At 36.7% G+C, this 22,455-nt stretch overlaps 2 protein-coding genes across 9 annotated transcripts in view; both read right to left on the reverse strand.

The window, feature by feature from the left end:
• The window catches only part of LOC108137776 (protein CEPU-1), a 353,380-nt gene that overhangs the window by 169,648 nt on the left and 161,277 nt on the right, over positions 1 to 22,455 (reverse strand). The window contains exon 5 of one of the 7 annotated variants that reach the window (XM_041710799.1): positions 17,573 to 17,845. The exons of the other annotated variants lie outside the window; for them this stretch is intronic. Coding sequence (XP_041566733.1) covers positions 17,673 to 17,845 — 173 coding nt within the window. The 3' untranslated portion in view covers positions 17,573 to 17,672. Of the gene's footprint in view, positions 1 to 17,572; positions 17,846 to 22,455 lie in introns of those variants that run through there. 7 annotated transcript variants of the gene reach the window in all.
• Positions 7,440 to 10,941, reverse strand: LOC121467956. 2 transcript variants are annotated; one of them, XM_041710745.1, is made up of 2 exons: positions 10,260 to 10,941; positions 7,440 to 10,158 (listed from the first exon to the last, which is right to left on the reverse strand). In XM_041710745.1, the coding sequence occupies exon 2, from the start codon at positions 9,357 to 9,359 to the stop codon at positions 8,430 to 8,432; it is 930 nt and encodes a 309-aa protein (XP_041566679.1). In that variant the 5' UTR covers positions 9,360 to 10,158; positions 10,260 to 10,941; the 3' UTR covers positions 7,440 to 8,429. The 2 variants fall into 2 exon arrangements, with proteins under 2 accessions (XP_041566679.1, XP_041566690.1); XM_041710756.1 differs by having other exon boundaries at positions 8,907 to 10,158.

The following is a 22,455-nucleotide window of genomic DNA, read 5'->3' on the forward strand; positions in this document are numbered from 1 at the left end:
GCAGTCCAAATATTATATTGTTGAACTTTGATGCACTACAAGCAGTTCAAACAAGTGGACCAATGAAATCAAGCACGAGCTTGTTACGAGCGGGCCCTATAAGCATAGTGGCCATTTATCGAGTTCGCAAGGAAAACTCAAAAAAACATTATGTAGAGACATTTATAAACAAGAAAGGAAGCAATCTTTGGCAAGCCGGAGTTTATATACCCTTGCAGCTATTCACAAAATAACTTTTCCTTAAAACATTAAAATTATGATTTACTTGTTTAAAAACATTAAGGCTATAATGATTTGCAACCCGAATATTCAATAGTTCCTTTGGCAGCAATATAAAATCTTTTTCCGATTTTAATAAAATTAAAAGCGTAATTCTAACCTGACAAATTATGAATAAGTCAAAAAGAATTTTAGAAAAAAATTTAAAAAATAGATAAGTTACATTTTTAACCATTTTTTTTATATAGTTATTGTACTCATGGGAGATTTATGTTAAAGTCGTATGATTTTAATAAGATTTAAAGTTTATGTCGAAAATCTGAAAAAAAAAAATTTAAAACAGAAATCTTTTAATTTTTGTTGTCTTATTTTTTCGATTGTTCCTATAAAGACTTCTGTACTACCTGCAATAGAAAGATAACTTTTGGGAAAGTTTCATGCAGAAGGCTTTAAAGCTGAGAGACTAGCTTGCATAGAAACGGACGGGCAGACGTACGGACGGACAGACGGACAGCCGGGCAGAAGAACATAGATAGATCAACTCTCCTAGTGATGCTGATCAAGAATATACATACTTGATAGGGTCGGAAATGTCTCCTTCACTGCCTTGCAAACATCTGACACAAATTATAATACCATCTGCGAGGGTATAAAAAACTAAAACTAAGTACAGTTTAAATATGTTAAAACTGTAGTTATAAAGACAGGAATAGAAGTTGAAATGCAAATTTGATTATTTAGATCATTATAATTATTACAAAGAACACGAATGGGTTCATGCAGGCCAAATTTTGAAGTACATCTTGGCAAGTTAAGAATGAAGGTAGTTGCAGGTTGGTCTAAAGGGCACATTAAAAGTTGAGCTGCTCATCAATTCTATGGAGTCTATATCAACTCCGAAAAGATTGTGAATAAAAATAGTTCCAAGCATGATTCTACGATTTACGAGCGCAGGTAATTTAAGCAATAGTAATCTACTAGAGTAACCTTACATTTGATCCCAGTTCAAGCCACGAAGGGCGAAAAAAAAAATTTTTTTTGTACCAACTCAATACGATCAATGTGTACTTCACATTGGGGACTCCAAGTAAATAATAACTTAGTTGTATAGGGATCGTCAAAGTCTTAATAAATAAAAGTACATTCATAGCCTTGTTAACAGTAGACTTTATGTAACAGTCGAATTTTAATTTTGGGTCAAGAAGATATATACGGTCCAGTGCCATGTTATGTAGAAAATAGCTTATAAATGAAAGCGTACCCCAATAAAAAGTCATTGCGTTACATTAAGGCAATCCAGACTTAAGAGGTTAGATTGACACCATCACTGAAAACAATCAATATCCGACTGTAAATTATTATAGGACAAACAAAGTTAAACATCGTCAGCATACAGTATTACTCGAGAATGTGCTATGACAGAAGGAAGACCATTGATGAACAAAATAAAAAGCAATGATCCCAAATGAGGTACTCCCTGAGGTACTCCAGATGTTACGTTTTTAATATGGGAAACTGCGTTTTTAAAAATAACCCCCTGAGTTCTTCCATTCAAATAACTTAAAATCCAAGTTAATATATTGTTTGAAAACCCGAGAGAGAATGATTAACAAAATCACAAGCTTTGCTGAAATCTGTATATATAAAATCAGTCTGCATTATATTATTAAATTCTTTAACTACAATAGATGTCAATTATTGTAGGTTCGTGGAAGTTGACCTTCGCATAACAAAACCTTGTTGATAAGGTGATATTAGCGACGAACAGTAACAATGCGCTCAAAAGCTTTAGGTATTGCAGACAATTTGCTTAATCTCTTCTTTCTGACAGGGATAATTTGATTGTTTTGGGAGATTTTAATCTCCCAGATATATCTTGGTCCTCTCCTACTGACTCCCTTTGTGGGATCATGACTTTGTTTATGTATTTTTTAGACCTATCATTACAACAAATTAGCTTTATCCGTTACTCTTTAAATAGGCAATTAGATCTGGTATTTGTTTTGGATCTGACTCATGCCGTTTTATCTAGAATTGACCCCTTAATTGTTCCAGAGGAACGATACCATCCCACAATGGCATTGACAATTTTCCTTTTCTGGCCTGATATGCTCCCGGTAATGTGCCATTGATAAGCTAAACTTCTTGATTTTCGAATACAATTGGACCAACTTATACAATTGCACGGATAGGGAACGTGCCACTAAATTGACTTATGGCGTTTTAAATATGTTTTTAATGAATGAGTTTCTGCTTTAAAGACTTAAAAACCCAAAAAGAAACACTTACAAAAAGTACAAAAAGACGGCAATATTTTCGAAATATTTTGTTGCTCGGTCGGATTTTATTGTTCTTAACAGTCAATGCTACACTATGTTTTTGAAACGGTGTTAAGCCGAAATTTCAAATGATCCGAAGCAATTTTATAACATTGTAAATGTCAAACTCAATTGAGGCGTCTACTGACTCTGAAATTGTTGATATGTTTGCCAAGTTCTTACAAACTAAAATTCAGTTTGCCTTTATAATTTAAACAGGTCAAATTGTATTTTTTTCCGATAATAACAGAAAATTCTCATATAAGGAAGTTGGAGCTCGTCGAAGCGATGGTTTATGAGGGTCTTGAAAGTAGGCGGTGAACGGGTGACCATATCTGATCACGGTATTTTCTTTTCAGCTTAGCTATATTCGCAGATCCAATTTCAATTTTAGCATATTTTACATGTCCACCCATGCATATGTAAAGTAGTTTTTAGTATGGTTAGGAACTTAACTGATTGCAGACGAAATGATTAGTTACTTCAAGTTTTAGTCCGCCAGCGCTAATCTCTCAGTTATTCCGAAATATGCAAATGTAGCAAGTTATGCGCGTATCGATATTTTACAAACACAGAATCACTTGATTGAAATTTTAGTCTGCTTTGCGTTCCCGATTGCACTATATGTTTAGAATTTCATCCGAACCGACCAGGTAACAAAAACAAAAAACAAAAAAAAACTGAACATTAATGTTCATACCTAGATCGATTAAAGATTCATAATTCTTCTTATAAATTAAAAAAGCAACCTCAGAATTTGTTTGACCTAATCAGATTTTCTTCCTCGCAACGGACTGACTGAAAGTATACGTAGATGACTTTTAAGCTCTGACAGGTAAGTGTTTTTTATGCTATTAATCTTTCTAGCCATTTCCTAACCAACTAAACAATTCACAAAAAAACTAAAAGCTATTGCAAAAATTAAATATTCTTGCGTATATGTTTAAACATATTGAAGCTATGATGATTTGCATAATATGATATTTTAATTTAAAAGGCTAGAAAATCTACAAAGAAAATGTACAAATTTATAGCCATCCGGCTATATAAGTATGTCGGAGAATTCAAGTCATCCCCTTGTGAGTCATCATTGCTGGTTACTTGAACGTTTGGTTGTTGATTGCCTGAACTTAATTCTGGCAAATGCAGCGAGTCTTCGATGCATTTGTTGCTCATAATTCTCTCTTAAAGATCAAGCACGTGTCTATCTCACGCCACGCTACAAACCAGAAGGATAAAAAGAGAGACCAGACCTGGCAACGCATACGACGCCACACTCGGCCTCAGCTCGCAAACTGAGTCCCCATTCTACCAAAACTAGTATCTAGTATACAACTAGTATACTAGACATGCCAGCACAATCCATAATCATACCTGACGAGATGATGCACTACATACTCTCCGACAAATTTTTTAAAAACAATTTCTCTTAAACAGAATGCTACCAAGTTTACAGTAACACATCGTTCCAAAGCCATCAACCAAAGAAGTAAGCAGTCAGTTGGCTCGAGCGTTTCGCACACCTTCGGAGAGAAAATTCTTATTGAAAGAGTCCCGGAATTTTGCATAAATCCCAAGCGCAGTAACGCGGTAGCAGATTCAGCAGAGAAATATACCCAAATTCGGCGATCAGTTCAATCAGTCAGCGGTAAATGTAACGACAAGGGATCGAAGCTTCCGGCGTATTAAAGAGTGACAGTGCGAAAAAACCTCCCAAAACGTGAGCCACCCACTGGTAACCCAGACAATAACCCTAGGGGTCTAAGCGCGCCAGCTCGACGTCAAAAATCGAGTTAAAATAATACAATAATATCATAGAGCGCGAGCCGTTCCCACGCGTAAAAATTACGTAACGATAGGTTTGAAAAATGTAGTGTTATATTTGTTATAAATAAATGTATAAAAAGCTTAGTAGGGTTAACTGTATCTCAAATTTTCTTCTTGTTTCTTTTGTTATTTTTTTTTCTGTTGGTTAAGAACCTTTCATTTATATAGCAAAATTTGTGTTAAAAAAGACTTCCGAAAAAAACCTGCAATATGGTCGAAAAGTGGTAAGACAAAACAAAAGTGGTACTAAAATTGGTACAAAAATCGGTACCAAAACAATTGGTAATATAAAACAGTGTGCGAAAATGAAAATATATATATAAATAACAGTGGAAAATTGGAAACAAATAAAAACAGCCCCTACACAGAGAGAAAAAAAAAGGAAAGTAAACCCTTATTAAAATAATAAAGTTAAATGTAGTAATGCGAAAGCAGACTAATGGCAAAATATAAATGAAATTAATGATAATAACCACCGTGAAACAAAAATAAGAAAAAGGATCTTTCTGCGATGGAGCAACACAAGTGTAAGTGAAAACCACTGTTTTCTTTTGCCCTATTTCTATTGCTCTCGGATTCTTTTAAATCAGTTCATATAGATCACGTGGCACTCACGTGGAGAAATAAAGTTAAATTAAAGTCTCTTATTAATTTCAACAAAACGGACACTACATTATTAGTTCCAAATTATAACATAAAGCTTAATTAAATGTTATGCGGTGCTGTCTTAATAATTTTTCTGAGTGATGAATTTATTTAAATATATTTAATTTCGGTGAATGTGAATTAAATTGAATTTTAATGTTAACAGTGTTCTGTCGGTGTGTGCCCGTGATTATGCGGAACATTCCCATTACTCTGGGACAACCTTTTGGTATGATGGTATACACCGCAAGAAATTGATTTGCTCAGTTCAATTAAAATTCAATATTAAATAATTTTTTTATAAAATTAATACAATTTAATTGCTCTTCCCCATTCATTTATATACTTCAATTTCTTACAAACTTATTATTTACCATTATATTTCTTATGATTGAGCTATACTACAATATATTAGTTACTATATTATCCTTATACCCATATATATAACGCTTTACTTACGTTATTGTTATTTTGTAGTTGCAAATAATTTTTTTTTCTTTTTTCGTCTATTTTGAAAATTACTAAATATATATATGAAGAATAAAAATATGCTTGGAACTGTAGAAACCGCTTCAAGGGATCGTCAAGGGACTACATACTACCACCATAGTCTCCCCAGTTCGTTGTCTGCATCTAAAAAGTCTGAAATCCATATCTTCTGTTCTCTCTTTCTTAAATTCTGAAGCTATCTCCTTTTCTAATTTTCGCTTTTCAATTCTGCTTTCTCTTTTTCTTACTTATACAAGCACGCGAATTATAAATCTATTGCGTACATTCGAGCCCTTGAGAGATCAGTTTGCTTTTCAATTCCCACACCCATACTACCGAACTACATAGCCGGAACCATCGCGTTCTCCGCTGTTCTCACTCAGTTAACCATCTGCTATTCTTTTTTTTTACACGATGTATGTTACAATCGGTTTGTCAATGCTTACATCCGACCGTTCTCTGCATCGCTGTTGCTACTTCTACTCTTCGAAGCTTACACGCTCTCTGCCCACTACTGCTCTTGCTGTTCAACGCTTACAACTAACTGTTTTCTTCAAAGTTTTTATAGAGTTTATGTAGAGACATTTATAAACAAGAAAGGAAGCAATTTTTGGCAAGCCGAAGTTTATATACCCTTGCAGCTATTGACAAAATATCTATTCTTTAAAACATTAAAATTATAAAAAAATTAAAGCTATAATGATTTGCAGCTCTAATATTCAATAGTTCGTAGGGCAGCAGTATGACAACATTTTCCGATTTTAATAAAATTAAAAGCGTAATTCTAAATTGACAAATTATGAATAAGTCAAAAAGAATTTTTGAAAAAAATTCAAAAATAGATAAGTTACATTTTAAAGAATTTATTTTTATATAGTTATTGTACTCATGGGAGCTTTATGTTATAGTCGTATGATTTTAATAAAGTTTAAACCGTAATTCTAAAATTTGTAACCATTAGTACATGTCGAAAAACTGAAAAAAAAATTAAAAAACAGAATTCTTATAATTTTTGTTGTCTTATTTTTTCGATTGTTCCTATAAAGACTTCTGTACTACTTCTGTGCAACAGAAAGATAACTTTTGGGAAAGTTTCATGCAGAAAGCTTTAAAGCTGAGAGACTAGCTTTGGCATTATTATTTAATTTTTTATTTGTTTTTCAGATTCATCGGTAACTTAATGATTGTTACATTTAAACTTAAATACTTTGAGATTCGTACAATAAAACTTAAATACTAGAAGTACAATTACATTACATTACGTTACATTAACAATTTAACATTTTAACATTTTAACAAGTTATGGTGACATGAGTAACATAAAAAATGAATTGAATTTAAAACAAAATGAGATTGACATTAAAAATTATAAATTAGGATTAAAATAAGAATAAGAATTAGCTTGTGCCCTTTAAATAGTGTATAAGTACGTTTTTAAAGTGCGTTTCATTTCGTATAGTTTTAATATTGTTTAGGAGGTTATTCCAATAGCGAACAACCTGTATGAAAAAGTGTTTTTCCGTCATCGCCAATTTTAATCTTTTGCAGACAATGTTGTTTGTTCTAGCAGACGAAGCCAGTTGCACATGTTCAATTAGGTACTGCGGCTCTTTTTTTAGTCAGGAGTTTACGCAGAAATAAGAGGGTTTTTAACTTAATCCATGACTCAAGGCTTAGTTCAAAAATTTTGTTTGAGTAACATGTTATGTGCTCCCTGCTGTTTAAATTAAAAACATATCGCGCAATTGAGTTGAAGGCAACTTTTAGTTTTCTCATGCTTATGGCGTCACAGGAATCAAATACTTCAATTCCGTAAAACAACGTTGGAATTATGCAGGTTTTCGCTACAAGCAGGTTTCTGGATAAGGAAAGCTGCCTGAGCATGCCATATGCTTTTCCTGTGGATTTGTTCACATTTGTGGCTCGTTTAACAAATTCTATTTCAACATTATTTACCTCAATCTTTGGAAGACAGCTAAAGTCAATTGATTTTTTATAAATTAGAATGCACTTTGATTTGGATGGATTGAGTCTTAACCCGTTCGCATCAGCCCAATCATTTATTTGTTTAATTTAATGCTAATTCTAATACACTCACTAATTTGACAAACATATAACTGCAACTCTGCATATACATAGGTGCACATCACAAACAGAAATACATTTAGGGAGATCATTTACATATAACGAGAAAAGCAGTCGACCTAAAACTGAGCCTTGTGTGAGAGGCAGAAATGGAGATTTTTGCGACACGGAGACGACGGCCTGCACCCTGTTTGTGAGATATGTTCGGATGAGGTTTATTGCACTTGAAGAGAAATTGTACAGTGTGCGAATCTTTGTGCAGAGTATTTCGTGGTTTATCGAGTCATATGCTTTGCTAAAGTCAAGAAGTGTTATGAGGGTTACTTTGCTGACATCGATTTTTTGGCGAATGTCTTCGGATATCTTTAAAATGGCAGTGCTTTTTAAAACCTGATTGCTTACAACTTAGAAGATAATTGTTCTCTAGATAAGCTTGCATCTGCAGGGCAACTAATTGCCAAAAAAAATTAGCAAAGAAATGCAAGATGGAAATTGGTCTAAATTCTTATTTTGATTTCGGGACGGGCAAAATTTTAGCAATTTTCCAGCAATCAGGAAAAATTGACGTGGTAAAAACTGTATTAAAAATATGGATAATATAACAAATTAGTTTTGGGATTTTTATAAATTTGGGACTAACATTATCTAGACCTTCTGCATTTGATTTTACTTTAAGTATACATTCAAGGACTTCACATGGACGTACACACATAAAGCTAAAAATAGTATCACAGAATGTTGCTGAGTTCAGGTACAAATTATGTGTAGGAATGACGGAAGGAACCTCTGAAAACTTCTTATTAAGGGCGTCTACATCAGGTCCGATTTAGCCATAGCATTTTGATTTCATATGCCTAGGCTTCTCAAATCCTTCCAAACTTGACCAGGAGTCTCTGCATTGGCAAATTTATCATTATAAAATCTACGTTTGGAGGAAGAGATCGATTTTGTGACTAAATTTCTCAGTTGTTTAAAAATGATGTGCAGGCTTTCAGTTTTATACCTTTTCCAGCGCTTGTAGGCATTATCCCGCAGGCAAATTTTTTTTTTAATTTCCAAATTAAACCATGGCTGTACGGCAGGTTTTTGTGTTTTTGTTCTTAACCGTACACAGTGTTCAAATAGCCGTCGAATGTTGGAATTAAATAATAGAAGTTGATCCTGTGGCGAAGTCAAGTCATAAATATTTGTCCAGTCATAATTGTCAAATTCAGTTAGTAGGTTGTTGAGATTGATTGATTTATAGTCCCTATAGTTAAAAAATCGTGTTGAATTGTCAGAAATAAAATCATATGTCATAAATATCAAGTCATGTTTAGAGAACGCTGGCACACACAGCTGGAAAACATCTAACAAAGAGCTACAGGTACTTGTGAAATGCGTAGGTAGTGGACAGTTTACCAAGCTTAGGCCAAGAGAGTTAAAGTCATTTTGTACACTTTGTTCTCTGATCATATTGCTATTAAGATCTCCAGCCAGGATTACGTGCTCGTACGCCACAGATATGTCTGATACGGACTCTAAGAGATCAGTATATTCGGTCATTCGGTGGGGTCTATAAATACAACAGATTAACATTTTTGATTTGGAACTAGGATCTACGACTTCCAGAAACAAATATTCAACTCTACCTTCGATCGGGTTTGATTTAATAAGCTTCGAAGTGTATTTGTTGCTTACAAAAATCGCCACACCACCTGCGTGTTCTAATCTGTCTGACCTATGCAACACGTAGCCATCGCATTCAAAAGGGACGTCACTGTAACCACAAACCATGTTTCTGAAACACACACTATATCAACATTTGATCCTACAAAAAGTTCCCTAAACTCATCAATTTTTCTGACCAAGCTTTGAGCATTTATGTGGACAATCTTCAGACCAACTTTTTGTTTACACAGAATTCTCAGCAGACTGCTCGCTGTTGCATTATTTGTACTGACCTGCATTATAACAAGGTAAGGTAAATTGGGAAACGCACATATGAATTGAGAAGGGATAAGCTAGATTTGAACGAAAAAAGCTTACCACTAGAAAACCTAAATTACTCTTAAAAACTATAAAAATAAAGAGATCAACTGCATAAGAGATGTTATTTACGAAAGCTATTTTGGGCAGCACGAGGGGTAACTTCGGCAACCAGTGCGCTGGATCCAGAGAGGGCGAGAGCAGACTCAGCAGCCGTGATCGCTGAGAGCTCATCAAGTTGCTGGATAACGTAAATGTCCTCTCTCCCACTGCACTGCACGTGCACAATCCCACGGTGCGTAAAAACAGCGGCAAGAGATTTCTGCTTCTTCAAACGCATGGCTTCTTTAAATATGAGGAAATTATCTCTCATGAGCTGCTCATTAACATAGAGAGCGGCCGGCGAGTCAAAGCCCAACAGGTGTATGCTCAGTTGCTGTTTTGTTGTGCCTCGGAAATCAGCCAGTGCGCGAAGAAGTGAAACTTTTTCCCTCGTAGTTTCCAATTTTATCAGAATTGGCGGGTCGACCAGTGAATTTTGCGATTTTCGGACCCTAAAAATGTCGCGGACTCTCGGAGCCGGAACAAGGTTTGTCGCGAAGCAGAGCTTGTTAAACAGCGGCCTCAGTTTCTCTCCGTCAACAAAAGGAACGCCATGCATACGCACTGCGCACGCCTCGCTTTCGGCACGCTGTGCGTCAAGCTTACCTTGCACCGTGCCAATTTGGGATTTTAGGGAGCGCAGCTCCTCAACCTCCTGCTCCAGCTGCAACATGCGATCAAGCATTCTCTCCTCGACCTCACGGATGGTGGACTTGATCAGCTGGGCTTGTTCATCAAAACGGCTATTGATTGCCGCGATAAACATTGGTGAGGCAGTGTCATAGGCAGCGTCAGAGGGGCGCCCGCGCTTAGAGCCAGAGGTTTCTTTCAAGCGTTTTCCCTCTGGCAAAACCATAATTTGTTTTGTTTTTATTCTTCGTTGAGTTGGTGTTGTGTTGGTGACGAGAGATTTTCAATTGAGTGTTTTATGTGTCGAGTGTTTTGTCTTTGTGCTCTTGGATTATGTTATGTACTGTTTCTTAAATGATTTGTTGTTGCACATAAATTGTGGATTTATTAGGAAGCGATTTTTGTAGCTTAGAACCGATTTATTCCGCGCAAAATGAACTTTTATGTTCATAGAAACGGACGGGCAGACGTACGGACGGACAGAAGAACATAGATAGATCAACTCTCCTAGTGATGCTGATCAAGAATATACATACTTGATAGGGTCGGAAATGTCTCCTTCACTGCCTTGCAAACATCTGACAGAAATTATAATACCATCTACGAGGGTATGAAAAACTAAAACAAAGTACAGTTCAAATATGTTAAAACTGTAGTTACAGGAATAGAAGTTGAAATGCAAATTTGATTATATAGATCATTATAATTATTACAAAGAACACGAAAGGGTTCATGCAGGCCAAAATTTGAAGTACAAATTAGTTTTTGTTCGTTTGTATTTTTGTTTATTTTTATTTATTACTCCCAAGTCTGTTTAGGCAAAGGGTTAGATTAATTTATAAAGGGTTATCTTAACACAGCTGTGGCTGAGGAGTACCAAACTTAGACTAACTTAAGGTTCTGATCCGGCCACAGCTTGAGTCCTTTGCCTGCTAGCAGCGCTGTCACCAAAATGCAAGGTCAGCACTTGGTATCCAGCGATCATTCGCTGAGCGCATGTTCCGTGTGCTGCCGCTAATGCGCCGGGTCAGCACCTGGTATCAGGCGATGGGGCGATGGCACCTGAATCGTGGATTTGACAGTTTCCTTGCTGCGCGTGTTGGCCACCGGATATGGCCTGCAACTCGACAAATTCTGCTCATGGGAACTGGGCGTGTTAACTCCCTTCCTCTTTTAAGTGGTCGCCGTCCCGGTGACCGGCTGATTCTACGTCGCCCTTGGTATTTGGGTTGCCTTGTTCTCTGGTCCTTAGAGCGTGGTATCCTAGCCAGACGGTAGAGCACAATAGGAAGGAGGCAAGTATGGCGAATAAGAAGCTGAGGAAGGAACCCGCGGTAAATTTTTCTCTATTGTGGTGGAGATTTCTTAGACTCAGCTCGTGAAGGAACGGGAGGCTGAGACGGTTCTGATGAGCGGTGATGTTTACCAGGGTCATGGCTGAGACTGCGGGCGTTTTCCTTGAAGTTCCAAGTTGGTTTATGTACCAGGAGCCGTTTAGTGATACCTTGCTAGAGTTGGTTACAAGGTATGAGAGCCAGATATCTCTTGTTTTAGACCGAGGTCGTCGATGATGGTCAGTTGGGCGTCGTTGATGATGAGGGTACCGTGGTCCACTACAGTAACTGGACTCGAGTGACCTGGTAGGGTGGAGCATTGTGCAGCCACCCCGGCCACCAACTGTTGTGCGCATGTGTCGCCTTGAAGTTCCTTGCAGAAGGTAGAGCCTACTGTAGCTTTGCAGCCCCCGATGCTGACAATTCGTGCTGCGCAATCGGCGACTAGGTCTCCATTCTCGAAGTCTATGATCTTGTTGTGGTGCTGAACCGGGTAAACTGTTATCTTTTTACAAACTAGCTTAGAGTAGGGGAATTTAATGAGAAAGTGGATTATTTCTGAATTTTTAAAAACGCTTATGCTATAAACTTCTAATATTTCTACTAAGCTTATGTTAGTAGGCTGTTTGTCTTTGAATTCGCTTATGTCGCTGCTATCCAGGATAGCCGGGCTTACGATGTTAATTTTCGCTAGGGTTAGGCCCATCAAAATATTTTCTAAGTCTGTGATAACAATTCTGTTTTTTGCTAAAATGATTTCTAAAAGGTGGGATTCTTCATCTCTGTCTACTTTCTGAATTTGATTTATAGAACTAGTAAGTGCATTTAAACGTTCTTGAAATTTAATATTTAACTCAGATTGTCCTTCTTCAGCGTTAAGTAATTGTTCCTGATTAAACTTTATTTGCTCCCAATCATTAAAGTCGGGAGTTCCTGCAATGACTTTAAGTGCTGTTCCGATTAAGTTAATGCTCCTATTATCCCTGTAGTAGACTTTAAGGGTAGCAACTAATTTGCGAATGTGACCTAAGTCAGTGGTTATAACTTGCTTCTTGTGATCGTTCGTGAAGGTCTTTGTCATTGCTTCTGTCTGGTCCTCATAGTCCTCGTACCCGATATCAAGTTCGTTGAATGTCGTAGGTATCCGTAACTATCCCAAATTACAATGTCACCGTCTACTATGGGGATGTAGTCCGCGTTCGTATAGTTGTTAAGTTTGACTGTCGCGTTTGTCATGGCAACTGTTAGTGTAAGTAGTAAAAAGTATTTCTTAAACCTAAAAAATATAAAAATGAAAGGGTAATTGATAATCATTGTCGTAAATTGTCCTTATGGACCACCCTCCCTTTAATGAGAACCGTGGTCCCCAGGTCTGCTTCCATGGTTTCTTCTGAGCACAAAGGTGAGAGTTTATTTCCCAAGCGTTTACTTACCTTAGGAACACCTTGTCTGCCACCTGTGCCTGTTGAATTTTTTCTTGGATTTCTTTCTCAACTTCTGTGGGTGTCGAATGTATTAATTCTATTGGTTTTCTGTTTGTTACTGTGTGAATAGTTTTATTATATCTGTTGGTTGACAGTAAAATGATTTCAGTAGTGTCGTTTTATTTATTTTCCAGTTTCAGGCACCTAGCTATTTCTGCGAGAGTGCTATCTTTTTACCTGACCATTTAAAGTGCTGTGCATGAGGGTCGCATTTGAGATGCAAGTGTTAAAATTATTATGTAAAATTGATTTTATCGTTTCGGAGTTAAGTGACCTCTCGTTGTCACAGTAAATAGTTTTTGTGCTCGGAAAAAAATTTACTACGTTTAATATTGGAGCTTTTACATCAACGATGACCCTTGAGGCTATTTTTGGTACTATAGCGAATTTGGAAAATTTGTCGATGCATGTGAGAAAAAGGTTTCCGTCCGTTGAAAATATGTCGATATGAAGGATTCCCCCTGCGCAAGAGGGTATTGGTGTTTGGCCGACCATCTGTTTGGTGGGGTGGCGGCTGTACTTGGCCATTGAACAATTTAATGTAACCTCTGATGATAGCTTTATCATTTTTGGAAAAAAATAGTCCCGTAAAATTAGTTTTACACTTTCCTGAGCAGCACGGTGGGCTCTATTATGCTCAGTAATTATGATTTCCTTTTGTTCGGTTTTATCTGTTATGTCCTGCACAAAGCTTTTTGAATATTTAAATGTTGTGCCTGGGAATAACTCGATTATCCTATGCTGGATAAAAGCTAGGACGGGGAGAGAGCAATTTATTGCATTTACTGCCTCTGGGTTTATTACATCTTGAATTGTATTAATCAGGATATTGCGGTCCGAGAACTTTATTATGTGCCTCATTTTGTTTTTGAATAAAATAAAGTTGTCTACAGACGAACTGTCTCCTTCCTCACTTATAATTTGATTTCGGAAGCAGTTGACCGGGTTGTCGGTCGTGTCAATAGTGTAAGAAAGCGATTCCTCGCTATGTATCGTAGCCGCGTCCGATTCTGGTGTGTCTTGTAAGACGTTTTTATTTTGGCGAGACAATGCGTCTGCTACAAAGTTTTCCTTGCCTGGTTTGTAAATTACCTTAGCTCCGTGATCGTCGATAATTCCTTTCCAGCGTTTAAGTTTCGCATTGGGGTTTTTATCCGACACAGCGAATTTTAACGGCTGGTGATAAGTATAAATGCGTAAGTCTTTTACTCCGTATAAGTAGTTACGGAGGTTTTTTAGGGACCAGACTATGGCAAGTAGCTCGCGTTCGTTTGTTCCGAAGTTTTTTTCGTTATCACGTAACGTGCGAGATATCATGGTAATAGGGCGTCCTCCTTGGGATAATTCCGCCCCTAGACCGAGACCTGAAGCGTGCGTTGTCAAATCAAACGGTTTCGTAAAGTCAGGGTATGACAGTAGGACATCTTCTGATGCTAAGATTTCTCTTAACTTATGAAATGCTTCCTTCTGTTGCTTATTCAGTTCGATATCAATTTTCCTCGATTGATTATTGCTTACTTTTCCATTTTCTCGTTTTAGTATTCCTGTAAGGGGTCCTGCTATTGATGCAAAACCTTTAATAAAGCATCTATAATAACTCACTAACCCCAAAAAGGAGCGGAGATTGAAGAGGGTTTTTGGTAGAGGAAATTCTTTGATAGCCTAGATCTTTTCAGGTGAGGTTTGCAAGCCCTCTTCTGATACTATGAATCCTAAATATTCAACGGTTTTTTTAAAAAACTTTGATTTTTCTTGAGACACCCTCATACCTGCCTCTTAGAGTTTCTCGAGAACCCAGTGAATATCGTTAACATGGTCCTCCTTTGTCTGAGAAAAAATTATAACATCATCAACATACACGTAGCAAGTTTTTTAAATTTTTTCCCGTAAAACATCATCAACGGCAATCTACAAAATTCATATTTACCGTTATTTATTGAAAAAGCCGTTTTTTCCCTATCCCTTTCCGCCAGTTCTATCTGGTGGAAGCCTGATTTAAGATCAATTGTTGTAAAAAATTTAGATTTGTCCATATTTGACAATATGGTAGAAATCGCGGGAATAGGATACCTATCGTCAACTGTTTTTTGGTTTAATTTTCTGAAATCAATAACTAACCGCTTCTTTTTCAACCCGTTTTGGTCGGTGCCCTTTTTGTCCACGACCCAAGTTGGATTGTTGTTTAACCTCTGCCTTCACAAATTCTGTCACGCCCGTGGGGTGTGGGTAAAACTTGGAGTACACCGGTTCCCCATCCGTTTTAATTGTGGCAGTAGTGTTTATGTTAAAAGGTAGAGCTTCCTCTGGGTCAGCGAAGGCTTTAGCATTTTTTTTAATCATATTGTCGAAAACGGGTTTTATTGCATGTGGGATACTTTCATCATCAATGTTAATGAAATTAACGTTTTCTGATTTTGTGAATTGAAGCTTTTCTGTTGCATTGCCAGCTTGCAATATATTTTTTGTGAAATCGAGTTTCGCATTTACCTGTTTAAGTAAATCGAGCCCGATTATCCCGTCGAATCCTTTAAGAGCATTTAAGAGAAAGAAATGAGACTTAACATGAAAAATTGAAATTAAGCATTTTTTTGTAATTTGTGTGTGGCCGTGAATTGACTTAACACTAAACGGGGTTTGAAGTTCCGGTATCAATTTACAGTTTAACTTCACGCCTTCTAGCCTTCGTGTATTGTACGGGAGCAGGGATTTTATTCTAAAAAATTGCAAGTATAATCTGTATCTAAATCATCTTCAATCTCCGTAGCATACGCTTGGGCGACGGAATCGTATTCTTCCCCCGCGAGTTTTTCCTCTGGAAGGTCTTTAATTTTCTGATGGCTCCTTATTGACTGCCCTTTTCGTCAATTTGTGGATTGTTTGAATTGCGAGAGAGTATCAACCTCCATCGGCTCCGGTAGGGGCCTGGCCTGACTATTTCCTAAAAAGGGGCTTGGCTTTTGCTTAAAAGAGGGAGTTTTATTATTACTTCAGTTTAGATTTTTTTTGAAGTGAGGGTTTTTTTTTATTGCCCCAGTATTTTGATTTTGTTCATGATTAGAGGAATAAGACTGGTGTGAGGAATTTTTCCACGAAGGTGGTCTGGCCACAAATATGCTTCTATCGTTACTTGATTCTGCCTTTTGGGCTAGAGCTAATGCTGTTGGTAAATCCCGCGGTTGCGCTGGGAAAACAGCTACTTTTAATGATTTTTTCAAGCCGGAAATGAACGCATGAAGTGCATCTTTCCTAAATTTATCATTTAATACCGACGCTGAGGCTGCATCATGTGTCATTACTATTTTATTTGTTAGGAGTGTTAATTTTTTCTCCACCTCATCGTAGTATTTAAGAAGTGGTAGATCCCCTTGTCTTGACAAGCTCAGTTCTTGCTGAATCACATGCGTTTGAGTTTTGTCCGCGTATGTGAAATCGAGACGTGCCAAGATGGCGTGAAAGTTCAGCACTGTATTAAACGGAGCTAATACAGCTGCGGCCGGACCTCTAACTTTATTTTTATAATGGACACTGCCTGATAATGCCGACTGCTGCCATTAAAAGGCTCAAATACCTTACCCTGGTCGGATAACGATTTCCTTAAATGTCTCGACTTTAGGGGCTCTTACTTTCAACCTATCCAATTATCCTATGATGGTACCTAATTTTTCATCCAACAGCCCTTGCTGTCTTTCTAAGGCCGCGATTATTGCCGCGTCCATGTTCGCGATTTGTTCAGCCTGCATTTCCTACGAATGGGTCTCTATCCGTTCAGGACTTACAAGAACACTTATTTTTAATATAAATTGACTTCCACTGGTCGATGGGGTGCAGGCCTCTTCTTGGTTTTTTTCTCCTTATATACTTTGCTTGTTAATAACCGCTTATATTCTTCTATTATTTCATCCTCCGATGAGCTAGAGTCGTCGTTTCTGTACATGAGTTAGAGTTTCCTTTTTAATTTTCGAGAAAAACCCGTTAATAATTTTTTGTATTGTTACGTTGGTTTAATACGCAATAAACACGTAAAAAAAATAAAAAAATGTTTTTTTGTTAAAAAAATTATAATAAACAAATTATTATACCCTTTGAGGTAAAAAAAAGTATTTGGATCGTTTAATTATTTAAAGGAATCTTGAAAAATATTTATTTTAAGAATTTTTAGGAGGAAAAATATTCCCAGTGTTGCTTTTTCAAATGATTTATTTATTTTATTGCATTTTTAAATAAATACTTTTAATTAGGGAGAAAATACTTTCTCGTAGTGTAGACAGACAGCAGAAAATTGTAGAGATTTGTTCTTTAAAGTTTAAAGTTTGCTTTAAGTTTTGTTTCTACCTGCAGAATTATACTCACAGACATTTATTCACATTTTATATTTATTTAAGCTTTCTACTGAAAATTTTGCGAATGACAGAAACATCCTTCTTACATTTTTTGTTAGTGCAGCTTTTTGTATTCCGATCCCTCGAGCAGGGCAAGGGAGATGGTTGCTAGCGGCGGCTGCTGCTGACGATTGCTATCCCTCGAGCGGGGCGGTGGGGCTGGTTGCTGACGGTGACTGTTGCTTACGATCGCTATCCCTCGTGCGGGCCGAGGGGTGAAAAGGTGCGCTGGCAACGACTGCTGACGGCAACTGTGACTGCGACTGCTGACGGCAACTGCGGCTGCGATTGCTGGCGGCGACTGCGGCTTCGACTGCTGATGGCGACGACAGCTGATTTCTCGTGCGGGCGAGTGGTAATTTTGGCTAGAATTTTTTCACACTTTTTTTATTATCTACCTTCTTTTGGTAGGGGTCCGATTTCCCGGGTATTGGTATAATAAAACTTTACGCGATTTTTTCGATAAACTTCCGTTTTCTTTTCTCTTCTCTTCTCTTTTTTTATTTTATTAACTTCTTTATTATTTTCTTTTTATACCCTTGCAGAGGGTATTATAATTTCAGTCAGAAGTTTGCAACGCAGTGAAGGAGATATCTCCGACCCTATAAAGTATATATATTCTTGATCAGCTTCACTAGGCGACTCGATCTAGCCATGTCCGTCCGTCTGTCCGTCCGTCTGTCCGTCCGTTTCTACGCAAACTAGTCTCTCAGTTTTAAGGCTATCTGCATGAAACTTTCCCAAAAGTTGTCTTTCTATTGCAGGTAGTATATAAGTCGGAACGAGCCGGATCGGACGACTATAGCATATAGCTCCCATAGGAACAATCGCAAAAATAAATAAAAAAATTATAACTTTGCCGTTTTTTAATTTTTTTTTATTTCTTCGACATATAGTAATGGTTAAATATTTTCGAATTACGGTTTAAATTTCATGAAAATCGGACGAATATATCATATAGCTCCCATAGGAACAATCGGAAAAAAATACAACAAAAATTATAGCTATGCCGTTTTTTAATTTTTCTATTAGTTTTTGGACATATAGTAATGGTTAAGTATTTCAGAACTACGGTTTAAATTTCATCAAAATCAGACGACTATATCATATAGCTCCCATAGGAACAATCGGAAAAAAATACAAAAAAAATTATAACTCTGCTGTTTTTTAATTTTTTTATTAGTTTTTCGACATATAGTAATTGTTAAATATTTCAGAATTACGGTTTAAATTTCATCAAAATCGGACGACTATATCATATAGCTCCCATAGAAATAATATAAATATATAAAATAACTATCTAATAATAGAACTGCAAATCATCATAGCTTCAATGTTTTTATTTTAAACCTATACGCATGTAAATCATAATTTTAATGTTTTCAAAAATATTTAATTCTTGCAATAGCTGCAAGGGTATATGAACTTCGGCTTGCCGAAGTTTACTTCCTTTCTTGTTTTTAGTGAGTTCCTTTGTTTTCACGCCTACTACTACTACTTCGCCTACTTTTTGTTCGTTTGTATTTTTGTTTATTTTTATTTATTACTCCCAAGCCTGTTTAGGCAAAGGGTTAGATAAATTTATAAAGGGTTATCTTTACACAGCTATGGCTGCGGAGTACCAAACTTAGACTAACTTAAGGTTCTGATCCGGCCACAGCTTGAGTCCTTTGCCTGCTAGCAGCGCTGTCACCAAAATGCAAGGTCAGCACTTGGTATCCAGCGATCATTCGCTGAGCGCATGTTCCGTGTGCTGCCGCTAATGCGCCGGGTCAGCACCTGGTATCAGGCGATGGGGCGATGGCACCTGAATCGTGGATTCGGCAGTTTCCTTGCTGCGCGTGTTGGCCACCGGATATGGCCTGCAACTCGACAAATTCTGCTCATGGGAACTGGGCGTGTTAACTTACATCTTGGCAAGTTAAGGGGATGGTAGTTGCAGGTTGGTCTAAAAGGGCACATTAAAAGTTGAGCTGCTTATCAATTCTATGGAGTCTATATCAACTCCGAAAAGATTGTGAATAAAAATAGTTCCAAGCATGATTCTACGATTTACGAGCGCAGGTAATTTAAGCAATAGTAATCTACTAGAGTAAGAAGGCAACCTTACATTTTGATCCCAGTTCAAGCTACGAAGGGCGAAAAAAATATTTTTTTTTGTACCAACTCAATACGATCAATGTGAACTTCATATTGGGGACTCCAAACGGGAGCGCAAAATGCTAAATTAGGACGGACAAGGGAAGTAAATAATAACTTAGTTGTACAGGGATCGTCAAAGTCTAAATAAATAAAAGTCCATTCATAGCCTTGTTAACAGTAGACTTTATGTCACAATCTGTTAGAGCGATCTAATAAAAGACGTCTACATTTGCTGAGTTATAATTTCAAATTTTTTTTTTTTCAATAAGATTCTTAGCAAGTAACATTGGTGTGATTCGTATGCTATTCTTCGCAGAGACCGCATCCGTTTTGCCCTGAGCGGGAGAGCTATATTTTGACCCCCGCACAAGCCCTTTGTGTAGTGTGGGAAACATTTAAAGTGATAATATTTAGAGGCTCAAGTGGCCTGCATTTACAGATTACAAGTGCTAACAACTGTTCCCTTGGATTTTAAGTAACAGATCGTAATTTATGGCTCTGGCTCCATTGACAAGTGACATGCACAGAACTCATAAAATCTTATACTTAAAGTCATTATCTTATTTCTAATAACCCACGGAGTGACTTTTTTATCCCTAAACTGTGAAAACATTCTTAAGTGCGATAAGGGAGATCACAATTACCCTGATAGCACTTGTAACTAAAAACATTATGTGACCGCTCACAGGAGGTCATTTTACAAGTGGCTGCTCCGTTCAGCTCATATACTTAAATGTATTCGTGTTCATGTGTGAACATTCTGGCAAGGGCCACCAAGATTAGGAGTCCAGTTTTTATTTTTAATTGACATACAAAATACAAAATTTTACAATATACAAACATTTTATTTATTTATAAGCGTCTTGTAAACGGCCTCCAAAAGTTATGGCTTGCAATTGCCTGTTAATGCTACAATTACGTATTGCATATATAATTAAAATTACAACGATCAACATACATATAATTAGAGAGTTATGACCAGATATATGATGTACACTTAATCCCTTCAATTCTATGTGTTTCTTTTAAATTTGCTAATTCTTTTGATATCCTATCAATTTCTGCACTATGGTTGGTTGAGTGGCTCTCAAATGGGCTCCAAACAATTTTCGGTATATCCGTGATATCACCTATATACGCTGATGATAGCACATCTTTCCTCTCTATTTTAATATCATATTGTGCTACTAGTATTTTATCGTCTGTGCGAGCTGTGCAGTCCGACCTTAGAGTTAAAATTCCTTCCTCTGGCAAATTGACTAATTCCATTTTTGAATGTTCGCATTGAATTTTTATTTTTGTATTCATACGAACCTTAAAGAGCCAAGTGTTTTTTGCTTGTAATTCAACCCAATGCGAGTTAGAATCTAATATTCGCTTAAATACACAACTGCTGGTCTACCTGGCTTGAGTGGTCTTAACTCACATGCCAAATCGTTGGCATTACTCCACGGCCAATTTCCTTCACAAACTCTTCTTTGAGCTTGCCACTTTTGGCACTTATTCAAAGTGGTTTCCGTCATTAAATGATATGATTCAACTTCAAAATTGTACACTAAATACTCTGATTTTAAGTTAGCTATTAGTAAATTCTCTTCTGACCAAACTGGAACTGGAATTACCCTATATAATTTCGATGGGTGCCTGCTAAATAATGGTATTTTAACATTTATTATCAATTTTTTGTCTACAAACAAACCCCTAGCTGTCAAAAGCGTATAAACCTCTTTAAGTTCTGTTCCAGTTCTTTTTCCTGGTAAAACTAATTTTTCAAATAGACTTTCCTTGATCTTAAATATTTCACCTTTAAGCTGACTTGGCTTAAGAATATTAGTGTTAAGCCGGCCATGATTTATATCAATTAGTAAGCTGATTATACCTGCTTGTGTCTTTTCACAATCTTCAATCAAACTAGTCAACTGTTTTGTTACCATAAAAAAGTTTATAGACTCCTTATAAACGTAGTAACGTTTATTCATATGTATGAAATTACTATTAACTTCCTCATTTGTCTTTTTAAGAACATTAGCCGTTGAATCCACTATAGACAATTGCCTTTTGCCTAGTTCATTAAGGCTGTATTGGTAATCTAATAAATTTCTCATATTTTGCTCCGTTTGAATCCTATCATCTTCATCCATTATTCCAAACAGAATGTGATATAAGGACCCCATAAACTCAAATGGAGCTCGTTTCTTTCTTTGGCTGCTATGATCCATAAAAAATTTATTGTTTTCTTCTTCTAGTACAAGGTTGCACTGATCTTCGAAGCTATGAAGCTTCTCACATACCAGTCTCATCTTGTTTACTAGAGCACTTCCTTTTCTTATCATTTCAAAATAGGCATCCATGTTGTAAAATACGACTAAGTTCCAAGAGGAAGAGACAATTTCTACTTCGCCCATTGGATCCAAATATATTGCTAACGTTTTATTTATCGTTTCCACCTTATACTTAGGTATATTTTCTGAGGGAGTTGCTGCATTAGACATCTGACAAAATATAATTAATATCAGCATGCTCATTATCAACCCCAACTTGGATACCCTAGATCCACCCCTAGTTATCTTTTTGGTTTCACTTCTTCGGTATTTTCAGCAGCCTTTATTCCTAAAAGTGGGCAAATTTTGCTGATCGGTCGAGAAATGCATTTACTTCCCGGACTTTCTCATCCTTACCTTTATGTACTTCTTCAATCTTTCCTAAAGGCCATCTCGATAGATGACAACATTCATCCTTTATTAGAACTACTTGTCCCTTTTCAATATTGGGCATATTTTTTTTCCATTTATACCTCTGTTGTGGTGTATGTAAGTAGTCCTCTTTCCATTTA

This window comes from Drosophila elegans, unplaced genomic scaffold (assembly GCF_018152505.1).
Source record: "Drosophila elegans isolate 14027-0461.03 unplaced genomic scaffold, ASM1815250v1 contig_1, whole genome shotgun sequence".
Classification (NCBI taxonomy): Eukaryota; Metazoa; Arthropoda; class Insecta; order Diptera; family Drosophilidae; genus Drosophila; species Drosophila elegans.